Genomic DNA, 18101 nt, shown 5'->3' with positions numbered 1-18101 from the left:
TCGCCAACTGTTATTTTCTGGTCATGGGAAGTAGATTCCTTTGCAGGGCGTTTAAACAGAATTGTGCTTGAGATTGGGCGAGCGTCATGAACCGGCTTCGCGGATCCGACCATGTGATAGTTGTATTGAAAGTACGTCCTTTGTGTTCCGCAGTGTGTGACGCACATTGAAAGTACCCTTGCAGGATTTACGTAGGTGCCCTGGCGCTCTGGGAGCAGAATAGGATATGGCCTTAACATCTACGCCCCCTCTACAGTTGTAAATTGAGGGTAATCCATGCAGCAAAGCATCCACTGGCATCAACTGCACATTCCAGAGTCACACTTTCATAGCAGGACGCTTTAGCGTGAGTTGCTTGGCTACTTGGCATCCTAGCGCCCCAGTAGATTTTCGCCACTTCCAATGTGATCCCCGCTCATGACGGTACTGTCTGGGAGTTGCAAGCTTCCAGAGGGGCTATTGCAACTGCGTCTCACGGAGGGGGCTGCTCTCATCTTAGTTATTACAGCGTTTCAGGGCAGGGGAAGCAAGTCACAAAGTTCAAAGAGAAGTGCTTTACGCATGCGAAAGTTTTGAGCCAGCTGCGATTGTTCTGAATGGTCCCACACTCGCAAAAACTATGCTCCTGTGCTCCCAGTCTATGCTTGTTTCCCGCGCCCAAAATCGGGCGTTCAATGGGAGAACCTGCGCCATTTCCAGCAGTAGCTCAAATGCAGAGGCGCCCGTGGTTAGGGAGAACTAAGTGCCTCCATGTCGCATTGCTCTCGTCGCTGTGCTGCCGTAGCTGCTCTCTCCTTCGTGTTTGCAGTTCATGGTTCACCATAGACAGCACGAGAATGCGCGTGTGTTTACAACGTACACGATTACGTTACTGACTGAGCAGGTCATTTTGCTGTGCTATGGCGTTGTGCTAGTTCCCCCAGGAAAAAAGGCGCAAAATGGTTGTCTGCTGCTTTCACAAAGGAGGGGGTGAGGCGTGTATCACAGAATCACCGCGAGCAATTGATTTTTGCCCATGCGGCACTGGGCCTCAACCGGATCCAAGGGGCGGGGGGAGATGAGGGAACTAATGGGAAGCATGGAAGAACAGCTACCCACAGTGCACCGCTCCAGAAATCGACGCTAGCCTTGGACCATGGACGCACACCATCGAATTAATGTGCCTAGTGTGGACGCGCACAATCGACTTTATAATATCTGTTTTATAAAACCGGTTTAAGCTAATTCGAAATTATCCCGTAGTGTAGACGTACCCTGAGTGGACAATTGCCTACTTCCACTTCCTCTGTCTGTTGTGAGGCATTAATGGTGAGGTTAGTCTGATGCTGTATAGAGCAGAAGTGAAGTATTTTGCTCTCAAGATAGTGTAAAATACGTAGATGGGACAAGCATGCAGTAGATGGGCAGCATGGTGGCAAGAAAAAGCATAGTCCTGAAGCAGTTGCGGCATGGTTCCTCAGTCTGTAAAGACTCGAGAGCTCACATGTCAAAACTTGCCTCTGCTCTAACATTTCATTTCCTCACGTATAAGCTACTACTTTCTCTCTGCAACTGTGGATTCAGATTACTAGAATTACTGTTTTTAAAAATGTACTATAGGTCCAAACAGTGGATGTTTGGTTTTTTGAACACAAGTAGCAATTTTATTGTAACTTTAAGATACCTAATAAACTTCAGCACTTTCTCTTTGTAATATGATATATTCATATTTGGTATGTGAGTGCTTTCAAAGAACACCTGTCTAACAATTTGCTTTATCCGTAATAGGATGTAACTACTTTAAGACCAGGTGTGTAAACCTTATGCAGGAGATATTTTAAGAAATGTGTGGGTGGGAAAACTGTTCATTGTTTTTTGTTTTTGTTTTTTTTTCCTAGCTAGCTTCCTTGTGACTGATTTCCTTGATATGTTTTTTTAATTTTTAAGCAGATATAAGGGAAAATGAATTGTTTAATGCATGATCTTCAAAAGAGGCAGTAGAATACTTTACCAACATATTTATATCCAATATTTAATGTCAGTGTTTTCAGTCTTAGAGGGTATAAAAAAAGAAACCTAACTTGGTAAAATAAGCACAGCCTAAACATATTTTCACCAGACCCCTAGAATGGAATATCTACAACCTAGAGACAAAAGCCTAATTTCAGGAAATATTTCAGCACATGCCCGACTTGTACAGGAATTGGTATCAATGGTCTACTTGCATGCCTAATGTTAGGCATCTTGCTAAATGCGAGCTAATGTCCCCGCTAGATTGCAGTTCCCATCATCTACTGCTAAAAACAAAAGAGAGATTCATAAAAAGATTGTGTGTTCACTCAAAATTTCTGCAAAGTGGCTATCTCATTCCCTCCCACCCCCACCCCCATGGTCATGTCTGGAAAAAGTCTAAACTGTTTCCGGTGAAACTCTCAGGAAAAAATGCTCCCTGACTGAGACCAAGTATACCGAAGAAGTGGAATTTTGAGAACATTATACTTAGAAATTGAAAGGTTTGGCCGGTCTTAATACTGGTATTTATTCTACCAGTAGCTACAGGAAAACTGAAAAATACATGGGACATTAACCACAAGTTTCCTCCTGTTATATAATATTTTTGAAGTGACCATGTACATTGTGGTATTTTTTTTATGCCCCAGTATAATTGGGGCCCCTTGTATTTGTGGACCTTGATATTTTTTTTTTTTTTTCCTTCAGTTGTGGAGTGCTTGGGTCTCTGCAGAAAGCGTTCTCTGCTGTCTCCTCCACTGTAAGTTGTTCTCCAGCAAGCAGAGCAAATGCATAGACTAGTGTTCAATCCGAAGTAGCTGAGTACTGATTCCAGAGATTTTCTCTGCTTTAATAAATGCAACTGGCAGTGATGAGGACTTGCTGCTTCTCTTGCCAAGTGGAATAGAAATGGAGGTGAAGAAGAGGGAAAGGTGCCAGGAACCCAACACCCACTAATGAGAGAACCTAAGAGGTGTATGTCGCCCCAGCCTTCTGAATTACCACAACTCTTGTTCCTTTTTCTCTCAGCTGCCAGAGGTACCTGCTTCACCCTCCAAATTGCCCACTACAATCCCTCCCCAAGGTGCCAAATCCTCTGGGTTTTCCCTGGGATAATGAGAGATTGTACTAAATTCTCTAGTAAACTGAACTGTGGTTTCAATTTTTTTACATTGCTTTTGAATGCTGCCATCTTTATTTAATGAAATATTGAAATGAACAACATAATCAATTTTACATCTAATTAAAATACTTAAAGGTTCTGCAACTGGAAATTTGCCAACAGAACGGAGACTATAGTGAGTAGAGAAGAACCCAGTTTAGTGTCCTCGTGCTGTTAGCTTTGCAGTGCTATCAAGAGTAAAAAGTATTTAAAAACTTTTGTTGTCACAGAAGTCAGTAAATATTACTCAAGATACACACAAGAAGTAGATTTTACAAATTGTCATACTTAGCATATTTCAGATTAAAACTGTGCTTTAAAAACATGCTGTTTTGCAGAGAAAATTAGTTTACACACAAATCTTTTTCAATACATATAATGTTTTATATTCTTCATGCTAAGCTATATGGTAGAAACATAATGTTAGAAGTTTTTCATCATAGTAGGATTCTAGCTTCTAGGCCAGTCACTATTATTAAGCAGACAGGAGATAAAGATGAATGATTTAAAGTCTGATTTTTTTTGAAAGTGCTGAGCAACTGCAACCTCATTTGAAGTCAGTTGGAAATGCAAGTGCTCGGACACTGTGAAAATCAAATCTTAATTGCGCAAGTTTGTTCTTTTGCAACAATGAAGACTTTCAGCAGCATTGTGCAGTCGTCTTTATATTTAAGCAACAATTTTTCATGTCGGAAGGAAGTTATTAAAAGGGCGTTGTCAAGATTGTGCATTATGAGTCTAATGGTGGAATTGATTTTTCTAATTGTTTTCTTATTTTTTAAAATAAAAATTACACCACAGTTGCACTTAAAATAACAACACTAAGGTTAAACTTTTAACCTTAATATAACTGCACCAAGTAATGTATGCACCCACACACAGTTTACTTTATTCAGTGCTCTGACAGTGAATGTTTGTGCATGCATCTCATGCATGCATATCTTAAACAAGAGTGTTTAAGTAAGCCATAATTTCAGTGTATCCTCATCCATGTGTCTCTTTCAGTTAAATAGTAAAGAGAAATTATCAAAGGGGATTAATTGCATTATTATACAGTTTGAACTCTCTAATTTGGCATCCTCGAGACCTGACCGGTACCGAACCAGAGAATTTACCAAACCATGGGAGGTCAATGCAGAGTGCCAGCGGGTCTCCACAGGCGCAGGAAGTAAGGGTGTAGGGGGTTTGGTAGCACCCCCAGACTTTGCGCCCAGTGTGGCCCCCTGCTTGAGGGCCCCCCTGCCACCTGGAGTCATGGCCGCTGGCTGTCAGCCTAGGGGCTCCGAGGCCAGCCCCAGGTCAGCCACCTCCTTCCCAGAGATTGAAGGCCACGAATCAGCTGTTTGCGGTGCTCTGGAAGTGCTTGGAGGGAAGAGGAAAAGTTGGTAAGCATGGGGCCGCTGGTGCATGGGGGGGGGGGGGGGGAAGGCATGGAGCTTGGCACCAGTGAATGCTCCACACCCACTAATTTTTCCCCGTGGGTGCGCCAGCCCCAGAGCACTGAGGGAATCATCACCTATGCCAGACCACAGATGTTGTTGGGCCAGGGAATGCCGGATTAGAAAGGTTCAACCTGTAATACTGTTGAAACATACAGTTTCCCATTTCCCATGAAACACTTCACTATCACTAAATTTGTAGCTATAATATTTACAGTATCCTTGCTGCAGAGGTTCCTCGGCTATAGAAATCTTGTTGGTTTTTATACTCACCCTGGTTAGGCAGGAAACTTTGGTTGATATCTGCATAGCACCAAGGCAGTATAATTCAATTATCTGAGCATTTGTGCTCCCATTGAGTTTCTAATTTTTTATTATCAAAACAAATGGTTACGTCTTCCTTTCTCTACCTGCAGTGGCAACAAACATCTTATTGAACAGCTTACAGTGTTAACATTTGACATATGTTCAATTGAATGTTCTGTGAATCCAGTTCTTAATTTTAAAGAAAGATAAATAGAGAACATGCTGCTGACAAGATTTACATATTATATTTAACCAACAATCCTGTCATATGTTCTTCAGCCGAACTGGAAATTATAGATCAAAACAGATAATGCCTAAAAGCCAGTTGCACCCTATCCACAATATCTTTTTTTTTTTTTAATTGTCTATTGACATGTAACAATCATTACAAAATAAGTGAACAGTTGTATGGAAAATGTGATACCCTTTCCTGCACATGCACAGGGGGTGGAGGTTATGTCTACAGAGCAAAGAAAAAAACCTGCAGATGGCACATGCTAGCTGGCTTGGGCTTGGGCTGCAGGAATGTTTAATTGCTGTGTAGACTTCTGGGCTTGGGCTGCATACGTTTTGGAAGATGGGATAATTCAACTTTGATGGTAAAATAAGTAGAGAATCTGAAGTTTCTCACATGTATTACTAAATAAATTGTGTGAATATAGTTATGTATAAGTATTTAGGAAATACATGAGTGTGGTTCACTGTTATTTCTGTAGTGACTAGAGGCTTCAACCAAGAGAGGGGCCCCCATTGACACAGGCAGCATACAGTCACATAGAGGTGGACCCAGCACATGCATGCTTACAAGTAGAGCTAGTCAGAAAATAGTCCCCAATTTGGCCCCATCTTCTCCCACAACAGTCTGTTTTTCAATTCCCTTTCCTGCTTCCCACCCCTGCCAAAAAAAAATTGTTGTGGAAAGCAGGCACCCTTTGCGGAAAAAGTTTCTTTATCAAATAGTTTCAGCCAAAAATGTTTGTTCAGTCCTATGTACAATCTAAGAGGACAACAGTCAAAGCATGGGAGAACTGAGGCGCACAGAAGTTACAGAGATGGTAAAGTTTGTGATGCACATACTAAGTGTGAGTGGGGAAGCCAGAAATTATTTAATTCCCAGATTTGCTTTTCTGAGACCCTAGTGGCACACTGAGGGTATGGCTACACTCGAAACTTCAAAGCGCTGCCGCGGCAGCGCTATGAAGTACGAGTGTGGTCGCAGTGCCAGCGCTGGGGGAGAGATCTCCCAGCGCAGCACGTACTTCACCTCCTCATGGGGATTAGCTTGCAGTGCTGGGAGCTGTGCTCCCAGCGCTATGGCACTGTTTACACTGGTGCTTTACAGCGCTGTATCTTGCAGCGCTCAAGGGGGTGTTTTTTTCACACCCCTGAGCGAGAAAGTTGCAGCGCTGTAAAGCGCCAGTGTAGCCAAGACCTGAGCTAAGTCCCTCCTGAAACCTGATCCTTTTCTTCCAGTTTACTCATGCTAGGTAAGTGATTACATAGGTCACCTCAAATGAGTGTCGTTAAAACTTTCACACTACACCATCATATATTTTGTATATACCACAGAATACCTGTTTTAGGAGAGTTTTTGAGATATAAAAACAAAATTATTGGAACTGCTTCTTATCTCTGTTTGAAATGCCGTGGTTATTAGTGGTAACAATATACAGGATACAGAGAGAGCCTTAAAAGTCTATGAATTACCCAAAACAACTTTTCTAGAACTAAAATGGCACACTTGATATTTAGGGTCTCCCCAGCGTTATATGCAAGTGTTGGACCCATTAGTGAACTGAGAATCTTCCATTCTCAGTGGCTTAAAGTCCCTGATTCTATCTCTGCAGGGCTTTAAGATATCAGACTTAATAATAGTGATATTTATGTATTAAGCATACTGCTGGTACAGGGTTAATCTTATCTGTTCTGGGTCTGTGGCAGGTGGAGACGTTTCTAGGGTGTGTTGGACATTGTTTAACTGTAAGGCAGCTTTATTTAGTTGGTCAGGGTTTTGGGATGTTAGAATAAATCTTGGGGAAAAGATTTGTGCATCAAGTTCAGGACAGGCACTCACTGGTCAGAATAATATTTTTATTTCACAATTCTTGCAGTTTATCTCACGGTTCTGGGCTGGAGGTGTGGAGGGATATCTCCATATACTGTGTTTGTGAAAATGAAAATATTAAAAGACTGGGAGGCTTCAAAATTAAGCACACACAAGTCAAAGAATATATATAATATACTACTTATATTATAATTATATATATTAAGAAAATTGATTTGTGCATGCCGATGTGCTGTTTGATCTGTTTTTGCTTGTTGCGAGTGGATATCTGGAATGTCAGTCGGTTTTGCTGGAGCATTCTGGAAGTGTAATGTGAGCTCACACTTAGTGAAAGGATGAGAAACCGAATCTATAACAACATGCTTTTTCAAAATGTCATTGTTCATTAAGTTAATGGATCTGGAAAGAACTATTTTATTTGCTCTAACAAAAATCTTTCCTTTATGCTCAGCTTTCAGTCCTCTGACTCTCAGTGATGTCAGCTCTTTTGGGGTGGTTTTTTTTTTCAATTGCTATGATACTCAGGTAAGGAAAGACCTGATTGCAATAAAAATGTTTAGGCAGGAGAATATTTAGCTTCTGGACAATCATAATGAGGCAAAATATGAACACAAGCATTTCCCTCTTTGGCACTTTGTTATGCTTATGTGTATGAACTACAGTACTAAGATTATGTAATGAAGTATATGGGCATCACAAATTATGGTCCATTTTGAGCTGGGGGTCATAGTGGAACGGCAAGACTAAATATGAGTCAATAGTATAATGCTGTTTGAAAAAAAAAAAAACGAATGTATCTGGGATTGTTAGTAGGCAGCGTTGTAAGCAAGATCAGAAGAATATTCGCTCTGATAGGCTAACTGGAATATTGTGTCCAGTTCTGGGTGAAGTTAGGAAGGATGGAAAATTGGAGAGAGCCAGGAAGAGCAAAAAATGGGATTAAAGGTCTATGAGAAATTCCCTTTAGGAAAAGGATTGGAAAAAAATGGGTTTGTTTAGTCTGGAAGAGAGAAAACTGAGAGGGGACATAACAGTTTTCAGGTATGTAAAGGGTTGTAACGAGGAGGAAGAAAAATTGTTCTTAACCTCTGAGGATAGGACAAGAAGCAATGGGCTTAAATTGCAGCAAAGGAGGTTTAAGTTGGACATTACGAAAAACTTCTTAACTGTCAGGGTGGTTAAAAACAGTGGAATAAATTGCCTAGGTTGTAGAGTCTCCATCTTTAGAGACTTTTAAGAGCAGGTTGTACAAACACCTATCAGGAATGGTCTAGATAATTAATCCTGCCACGAGTGCAGGGGACTAGACTAGATGACCTCTCAAGGTCCCTTTCAGTTATATGATTTAGAAGAGCTGGACATACATAAGTCCACGGAGCTGTTCTCAGTGGTTTCGGATGACAGAACAAGTAGCAATGGTCTCAAGTTTCAGTGGGGGAGGTCTAGGTTAGATATTAGGAAAAACTATTTCACTAGGCAGATGGTGAAGCACTGGAATGGGTTACATAAGGGGGTGGTAGAATCACAGGTTTTTAAGGCCTGACTTGACAAAGCCTTGGCTGGGATTATTTATTTGGGGTTGGTCCTGCTTTGAGCAGGGGGTTGGACTAGATGACCTACTGGGGTCTCTTCCAACTTTTAATCTTCTATGATTCCTCTGTGACATGTTTTTCATGGCTTTGTATTTGGTAGGGCCCTAATTATAATCTTATTTCTGCTGAACCCCACCACATTAAGGTTGGATAGTCGGTTGTGAACAAACCTGTTTATCCTGTAGGTCTAGTTATGTTTTGCTTCCAAGTCTCAGATCAGATCTCCATAATTTGACTGCTGTCTTGTTTACAAGAATGTTTTAAAATGAGCAACAGATCTTTAACTTTAATTTCCCTATTCAGGTCGGGCAAAGACTTTAGTTTCTTTGCCTGGTTTGTTAAGAATATTTATTTGACATGAACCTTTTTGAATCCTTACAACACTCTCCAGAATAGGGTATTGGATAATAATGGGATTTGGAATCTCTTTAGGTCTCATTATAAATCTGATCCGAGTTGGGAGTTGAATGAAAATGGTTACCCTTCTGACAGTTTTTTTTATAGTAAATGTGTAATTAAGCTGTTTAGTCCTGTCCAGTTTACACCACTACAACTGGCACTTATTTGCACCATTATCTCTGCTCTTATCTGACAAGTCAACCGTTAGATGGGTACAGAGGCTGAACATCTCACTTCAGGTCAGAGTGACAGGGAATGGATCACTTTGATTTAAACCTTATTTTGCAGTTACTGCAGTGTTAATTTCTCTAAGCAAATGCATTTACTCTGACTGTACATTGGTGTAATGGAGAGCAGAGTTAGGCCTTCAGTATTCAGGGTTGATGATTGTACCCCTGCCTCATTCAGTGTATGGGTAGGCAAATGTGTAGTCAACAAGATCATGGTTTGTACGCACCTTGAAGTATAATATTAAATGATGATTTTTTTACATATTAAGACAGTCTTCCAGATTTGAATCTGATAAAGAATGTCTATAATGTTGCCATGCATATATGCACAGTTATACTTAGACCATTGGAAGATAATTTAAAAAAAAACAAACAAAACTTATTTTAATTTACCACATATTTGGAAGTAAGAATTTTTTCACACTATTGCGATTCTTCTAAATCAAAGTGAATCTCTATCAGTAGGTACATGTTTAATTTAATGTTTGTGTCCTACGTCAGATTCACTTTCTATCCCCTCTGCTTAAGAGTTATAGTTTAAATAAAGATTGTAAACAGTTCTTATAATGGCAAAAATATGTGGGAGAAGTATTTTGTTTAACCATAAAGTAACAAAAGAATACATGTGCAATTTAGATTCTTAAATAACCTATTTTTTTCAAGATGCAGTCTGGTTAAATTTTGTGTGTTGGCTTTGGTAAAACTTTTCTGATAATAAACAAGTGAATGTGTACCTGCGTTATGGCTGAGCAGACCTGCAAAAGGAGTGGCCACGCACTTTTTGCTGAGTTAATGTTTGTCAGGTTACAAAGATACAGGCGTTGGAAAGCAGTTGAAGGAAACCAATCAGAATGGCTCATACAGTGTATTGTGCTGAAAATTACAGCAAATTGAAGTGCACATAGTGTGGTAAAGCATATTTGGAAATGTTTGTTGTATAAGAGCTGTTCATTTGACACCTTATCCCTGATAGTTGTGTGTTCAACAGAAGTGCTTCCATCCAGTCTGGTGCTGTGGCATAATGCTAGCGTATTACATTTTAGCTTTTGCTAAATTAGCTATCGTTATTTTTTATAGCAGTTTTTCCATGGCAGGTCTTCAGTTTATAAACCTCTATTTTAGGATTCATTATCTGGCTATTAAAAATAATGGCCCAGACTTAATCTTGACATGGAAGGCTTCGGCTTGTGAGAAAACATGTCTGCAAAAATTTTGGAGGAAGGGAATAATTACTGGGTCTCATTGCAAAAATATAGCACAGTTAAATCTTTATATCTTGTGCTTGGATAAAGACCTTTTTAATTTCAGCAATCAGATGTTTCCTCTTTAAAACAGGCTTTGCATTTCTTCAGTCTGTGTGTGTGTGTGTGTGTGTGTGTGTGTTTTTTTTTACACATTTTCCCTAAATTTAATTTAATTGAATCAGTAAAGTATTCCCAGGCAGTATATGTATATATTACGAATGTGTTTTAGTTTGCGTGCACTGTAAAATATTGAACGCTAAAATTAGGATTTATATAAATGCAATATGATGATGTCCAATCTGACTGAATACAATAGGAGCTTACAATTAAGGTGATGTTTGGCATTTCACTCTTCAACACTGAGGCACAATTGGTGGTGGTTAATCTTAAAATTCCAAACTGCAACTGTTGTTAGCCCCAGATCGATAACGATAGAAATACTGGTCTATGCAAGACTAGCTTCTGAAAGAAAATGAAGGCAGAATTAGTCAAAGAAAAATTGTATGCAATCAGTCTTCAAGATGCTTATTTTTGTATCTTTGTTCACCTTGTTCATCAGAAATTTCTCTTGGTTTTTAGTCTGCGCTGAACTTTGCCTACATCAGACCACTTCAGATAATCTGTAGCTTCCTGTACTTGCTTCCTGTACTTTTAACCAGTGCCGTGGCATTTCTTTCTTCCCAGAAGAGTGTATGTCTATCCTATTTGGACAACTGACTAATCTGAGCAAAAACCAGAGGAGCAGACCATTTCAGCATTACATGTTCAGAGTTTAGTACTTTCTAAGAATCACTATTGGCTAATCATTTGAGTGAGGCATTCTTTCTTCCCATCTCAGGAGTAAGCCACATTCACTATCCAGTTAGACAGGATGTTGGTCAGAACTAAAAATTGTGAAATTAAAAGCATGGGTCACAACTCTGCCTCCAAGGTGACCTCATTGTGTCTCATCTCTGCACTCTGTAAGTGTGTGTCCAAGTATTACTCCTGAGGGCATTCTGTGCTAAAAAATTAAATTCTGCACACAATTTTTTAAAATTCTGCAAATTTTATTTGTCAAATAAATGTGGAGGCTCCAGCCTGGCATTGGAGAGCACAGACCACTGGGTGCCCAGAGGTGGGAGATCACTGTGCAGCTTCCTGCTTCCCCCATACTAAACACAGACTCAGCAGTGAGGCTGCACCCAACCCTCACACAGCACCAGGACCTGGCCTGCCCCAGAAGTACCCCAGGGCCCTGCCTCTCTGTGTGGGCAGGCAGACTCAGCAAGGCAGGATCCAAATGTGGAGGAGCTTAATGTGGGGGGATGCCGTTGTGGGTTGAGAGGATTCTGTGTGGGGCAATCTGGGTGTGGGCAGCGTAGTGGGGGATACAGATGTAGGGAGGGATCTGGAGTCACAGGGGCGTGTTTGGGATTCTGGGTCAACACTAATGAGACTGTGCAGCGGGGGTTGAGGTGAACGTGGTTGGGTCTCAGCGGGGGGGTCTAGGTGTGGGGGGGCTCAGTGGGGAGGTCCGGATGCTGGGGTTGTGGGGCTCAGTGGGGTGGGGATCCAGGTGCAGCTGGTTGGGGCTCAGATCCGGGTACTTGTGGCTCGTCAGGGTAGTCCAGGTGCAAAGGAGGTGGGGTGTTCAGAGGGCAGGGGAGTGAGGCTTGGCAAGAGGACCTGGGTATGAGGGGGTCTGGATGCATGGGGGTTGGGCAGATGGAGGATCCCTCCCCCTGAGTGATGGGCACAGCAAGTGGGGAGGGGAGGGGTGGGGTGCAGGAAGTGGGCAGGAAGGTTGGGTGAAGGGGGCGGGGCAGGAAGTTTGCAGAGCTTCCCGCAGCTGGGGGAGAAATCTGGGGGTGGGTCTGACATGGCCCCCAGTGCTGTGCAGGGGAAGAGGAAGTCCCATCCTCCCCAACGCAGCTGTGATTAGTAGCTGAGCCTGGCGCAAGGTTGGAGCCACCAGCCGGGTCTTCCACAGTCCCACCTCCTGCCGCACAGTGATTTACCTCCCTGCTGGCATCTTTGGGGACCTGAAATGTATTGCTGGGGAGGGTCAAATGACCGCTCTTGTGGCTTCCCTTTTAGAAAGTCATTTTTCTGCCAGGAAGCAAACAAATCTCCGGGGAACATAAATTCTGTGCATGCGCAGGGATGCAGAATTCCCGTAGGAGTAAAATGCTTGCATTTTATATCCTTTGATCAAAGGATTTTGAGGTGCTTTACAAGCATTAATGAATTAAACATCAAGCATCATAAACTTTCCACAGACCTGTATATCTACAGTCTGGTAGGTGAAGCCATTCTATTTGCTGTGACTCCTCCCAACTTTACCCCCATCTCTTATCCTGACCTTTTTTTCGTACATGGTTCCATGCCTTTTGGAATTGGATGAGGAAAATATCCTGAGTAGTAACTACTCCCTATCTTATATGCCTTTTTCCTCATATATTTGTTCCCTTCCAACACTTAGGGGTGGGGAGTATATGGGCTTTTTTGTTTCTTTGACCAGACTGTTATAAAGTGACACTGCATGCTTTCCTCCTTCCCCCGCCCCAAATTTTCTGTCTGCTGGTAGGAAGAGTTTTATATATTTTCTCTCTCTCTCTCTCTCTGAGCTGAGATGCTAAGGGACATAGAGAAACCAAATTAGAAAGTAAAAAATCATCATTTTGTGGTTTCAAAGTAGCAGGAAATTAACCTTAATTGATCAGCCAAAACTGGTGACCTGGTAAAAGTGATCGCAACTGTGTTTTGAACCTTGGAAAATACTTTGAAGTAGTTGTTCTAAAACAGAATATATTCTAGTGGAGATTGTCCTGGTGCAGACTCTACTGTGTAGAACTTACTCATTTTTCTGACTAACTGGTGGTTTTCATCGCAGCTGATGAATCACTACATTTGTTGAGAAACGAGTGTAATAGACATTAATTCTCACCCTCCCCCCATTCTTGAAGTGAAAATCTCACTTAGAAATGGATTCAAAACTTAAGTTTACACATCATACAACTTTTAGATAATGTTTTCACCTCTTAGCTCAGAGAGCCCATTTAATCTGAAACACATCTATTTTTAGATGGTGGTACTTTTAATTAAGATTTTATTAGATTTAAAATGGAGAGAACTTTGAGTGTATTTCTTTAAAACTGGAAAATAAAAAAATGCTAAACATGAGAAACCTCATTGATCAAATAACTGCCCTTTTACTCAAATTCCATTTTAATTAATGTCTGTAATTTCAGGAATTTAAAAAGAGGTTTAGTATTTTAATTTTTAGTGAAAATTACCATTTTATTATCAAATATCTTGATTTTTGCAGTGGATTATCTTTATGGCAGAGCCATTCTGACATCGTAGTTAAGGTCAAATAAGGAACTCTCCTGAAAAGTTTTAATTAAGCTTTTAGGAGTAACGAAGCTTAAATGGCATCTGGTGTAAGTGTACACATTTTATTTAGTTCTTAATAAAAAGGAAGTATGTAGTATCCTGGTCAGGTCCACAAGATTGGTATTTTGTATAATGTGTAAACAGGAATATGGCGAGGAAAATAATAGCAAAATATCTACCTTTTGAGTCCATTACTCAGACCCATTGGACAACTACATTTTCCCCCACTTCCAAATGAGATCCTGATCTTCCTTGTGTTGGTGTTTGGAGGGTGGCCTGTTAGATAAATGTGATCTCTATTGGTGTCAGATGTTAAACTGGTGGCTGAAGGACTCATTTAGAGTGGAAGATGTTAGAAAGGCGGCCCTGTTTTGGATATTAATTTAGTTTATGGGGTTTTCTCTTGAACCAGTGGTTCTCAGCCTGCAGCCCATGGGCAACTTGTGGCCCAATCAGCACACAGCTGTGCCCCATGTAACATCCTCATGGCTATACAGGTAGTATTGGATGCGGCTCACATAACACGCTGTAGGCGGCATATAGGTTGAGAACCCTGATCTAACCTCATTACTTCCAATTTATGCCCTATTGTGTGGTCCTAACAAATCCTATCCATTCTTGGTGTGTACAGCTATTTTAAGGATTATACATTTCCACTTCTGTTTGTTCCTGACAGTCTAAGTAAGCAATAAATAGCTTTCTTAATCTTAAATCATTCTCACTACATTTTTTAGAATTCTGTTGTTGTGGTTTTCCAAATTCCTTCCAGCTCTTCAATAGCTTTTGATATTGTAGATGGGGTTTCATCAGAACTATTACCTTCTTAGTCTGTAACATCATGTTCCTGTATGTTACTTTGGTTTTCTTCTTTCTCAGTCTCATTGGAAAAACAAGCTCATTTATTGTCTAGATCTTCTGGATATTGCTGCGTCTGAAGTCTTTCCTGTCCGCTGAATATGAGTTTTGGATGATTTTTCTCTCAGCTGTATGGGCTTGTTTCAGTTCAGACAAATACCTTTCAGTTTTTCTGTCCATATTTCTAACCTCTGTAAATTCATTCCTTTTCATCTGTTCAGCTGTTCACTTTGCCTCCAAATTTAATAACATTTACAAATTTAATTTAGAATGCTAGTTACCTCTACTTAAAAACACTAATGAAAACATTGAATAATGCCTACTGCAATTCACTGTAATTGAAAACAAAAAGATTAATTATTTAATAGTAATGCTTTTCTAATAATTGTTAAACCAGTAGAAGAAGAGGACAAAGTTGGTTTGTGCTCCCATGGGGCCACCATACCACCATGTCACAAATACACCTCTACTGTGATATAACGCAGTCCTTGGGAGCCAAAAAATCTCACCGCCTTATAGGTGAGACCGTTCTATCAGGTCCGGTCTGGTACGGTGTACTGGCAAGAGCCGGTATGCCATGCTGGACTGAACCGGCTTCCCTGGCGGTGATTTAAAGTGCCTGGAGCTCCAGCCGCTGCGGGGAGCCCTGGGCCCTTTAAATCACTGCCGGAGCTCCGGCAGCGGGGCTCGAGCGGGGATTTAAAAGGCCCAGGGCTCCACACGAATTTGGATATAGTGCGGTAAAGCAGCAGGGCTTCGGTGGCGCTTTAAAGGGCCCACGGCTGCTCACTGCTTTACCACGTTATATCCGAATTCGTGTTATATTGGGGTAGAGGTGTAACATTACTTTAAAGCAAGAGTGCTGCTTACAGCACAGGCTCAGAAAAGCCAACTGTTATTAAAAACTTTACAAGAAATTCTTATGCCTCATTTATTTTAATGTGAATATCTAGATTTCCCTCTATGTAAAATGGAGGCAGCTTTAAAATATAGCCTTATATGATACATCAAATTTAAACTTTCTTGTAGCGTGATCAATAAAGAATTAATTGTGGCACAGAGTTCTATGGCACCTTATAGACCAGTGATCCCCAACCTTTTTGGCTGGCAGGTGCCAGCCAAAGGACCACTGCGGTGGTGGGGCACCTGCCGAAATGCCGCCGAATTTTGGCGGCGACGCCTCTCGATGACGTCGCTCGCTGTTGACAAGCGGCATCAGCGAGAGGCGTCCCCGCCAAAATGCCACTGCGGCATTGCGGCGGGTGCTCTCCTGGGGGCCAGGACGCAGGCGCATTAAGATGCCCCTGCGGGCGCCGCATTAGGGACCCCTGTTAATAGACTAACAAATGTATCGGAGCATGAGCTTTTGTGGGTGAATACTCTTTGCCGCTTTTAAATATCCAGATTAACACGGCTACCCCCTGATACTTGACACCATGCAAAAAATTAATTGTGGATTTAATTTTTGGATATGGGTATAGGTATTCCTTTCAATTTTGGAAATCTTATTTGTTTTACTGGACTGAAACTATTCATCATTAATGAAGTTTTTGAAAGTTTTGAAATTTTTTTTGATGTAATGTGATGTTTCTTTAAAAAAACCCAAACACACTCAATTTAGAGATCTTTGGATTTTGCTAGTATTCCTTGGAAAATATTACAAATGTTATTAAACTATGAAAATCATATTGAAATTTCAGTAACCTTTTCAATAAAATTCACAAACTTTAGGGAAAAAATGGAAAATGGATCCTTTTCAAATACTGAGAAATGGAAACAACTTAGAAATTCTTTTTTTCAGTGTTTTTTCATCCCAGCTCTAGTTATTAATAGAGTTTTTAATACATGATTGTGCAGTTTTCTTGGGAAGTGAGTGAAAAAATAGTCTCCATCTTTGGTGTTCCTTTGCTATCACACAGGAAGCATTTTTTTGTAACTACTAAACACAGCTGTGGGGCACTGAGATGTGTTCTTGGCCATAGGCTTTCCAATTTGTGTTAGAATCTTCAGAAACACATACTTTCTCCTCATACTTTGTCTTGTTACTTTTTTATATATTTTCCAGTAGATAACTAGAAGAACCCTTCTGCCCATCTCTTCCCCTCCCCTTCCACTCCTCCCCACAAGATAGGTTCTGAATGAAGAACTCAACCAGATCTTTTTGGTGTTGAGTCCTGTTTGTGGCTGCAAAACTGTCTTACTGGTTTGGTTCAAGCTATAGGTTCCTTTATCTGATCAGTGCACACCATTCATCAAAACAGCTGTCTTGCATGATCTGCAACTTCACGTATGGTAAATGGGCTGCTTCATAGGTGTGTTTGATTATTAGAAGGCAAGAAAAACAGTTGTAAAGGTTAACAAAAATTGTAGCGGAAAGAAGGGAGAGTGAAAGTTCATGTACCGCGGGGAGAAATGCACGAAGAAACAGAGGAGTAGAAACAAACAAAATATATATATATATATATACATAAAATGGGATGAAATGAACAAATGCAAAAAAACCCACCATGGAGAGGAACAAATTCTATCCGAGAAACATTAACTTAAATTTGTAACATAATGTAGCAGAGCAGTGGCTGGCAATAAAAATATCCTTTTTTCTTGGCCCTCAGTTTTTAACACAGTTTTTTTCATACAGTCTTTGCATGGCACATTTAATTTGCAATGCACATTGGTGTCTAGTCACTGGTTAGATCGAAATTTATCTTCTTGGATAGATGAGCAGGCAGCATTCATTAACAAAGTTATCTCTCATGGATGTCTTTGTTTGCATAGCAATTGCTTTCCTTTTTGTTTCTCTGTTTAAAAAAAAAAAGGCTCATTAAACTAACATCCCCTGAAAAACAAAATGATTGAAATAAAGTAAAAGTGTTGCAGGAAATCCAAATCCTTTTTTTAATATACGGGAAGTTCTCAAAACCCAAAAACTTACCGGGTTCTCCCTCCTTAATTTTCCAGTTTATTCAACCACTCCATGCAGACTGATAAGTGCTTTGTTTTCCTCATAATTGTACAATAGTTGTTTTTCTAATCTCTCTCAAAGGTTGTGTTGTAGAAGAAGCCTAGGATCTCAAATATTGAATATTAATTAAAGCAGCTCAGTTTGTTCTTTCTCTTTTCTATAGAAGGATATCTGAAGAATTTTTACAAATTTTATCTTGGAAATTAGTTTATTCATTATGTTTAATTTTAGGAAATGGTGCTCTTGCAGAACATTCTGAAAATGTGCATATTTCAGGAGTGTCAACTGGTAAGTCATTTTTTGTAATGTTTAAATTTCATGCATGACTTAAATGGTAAATATTGAAAGCCACCTGGTATCTTAAGAAGAGATATTTGGCTATAAAAATTATTACTGCCTTTTGCAGCATGTAATAAGGAATGAAGCAACTGGAACATGGAAAAATTCTCATAAGATAAAATTGATACCTGCATGCTCATG

The 18101-nt window shown here is 40.4% G+C and overlaps 1 protein-coding gene across 1 annotated transcript in view; it reads left to right on the top strand.

The window, feature by feature from the left end:
• The window catches only part of LRP12 (LDL receptor related protein 12), a 78424-nt gene that overhangs the window by 22806 nt on the left and 37517 nt on the right, over window positions 1-18101 (top strand). The window contains 1 exon segment of the mRNA XM_032786443.2: window positions 17853-17909. Within this exon segment, the coding sequence (XP_032642334.1) occupies window positions 17853-17909 (57 nt within the window).

Source organism: Chelonoidis abingdonii, chromosome 2, assembly GCF_003597395.2.
Source record: "Chelonoidis abingdonii isolate Lonesome George chromosome 2, CheloAbing_2.0, whole genome shotgun sequence".
NCBI lineage: Eukaryota > Metazoa > Chordata > Testudines > Testudinidae > Chelonoidis > Chelonoidis abingdonii.
Note: the sequence above shows the minus strand (reverse complement) of the source record. Positions and strands in the feature narration are given on the sequence as shown.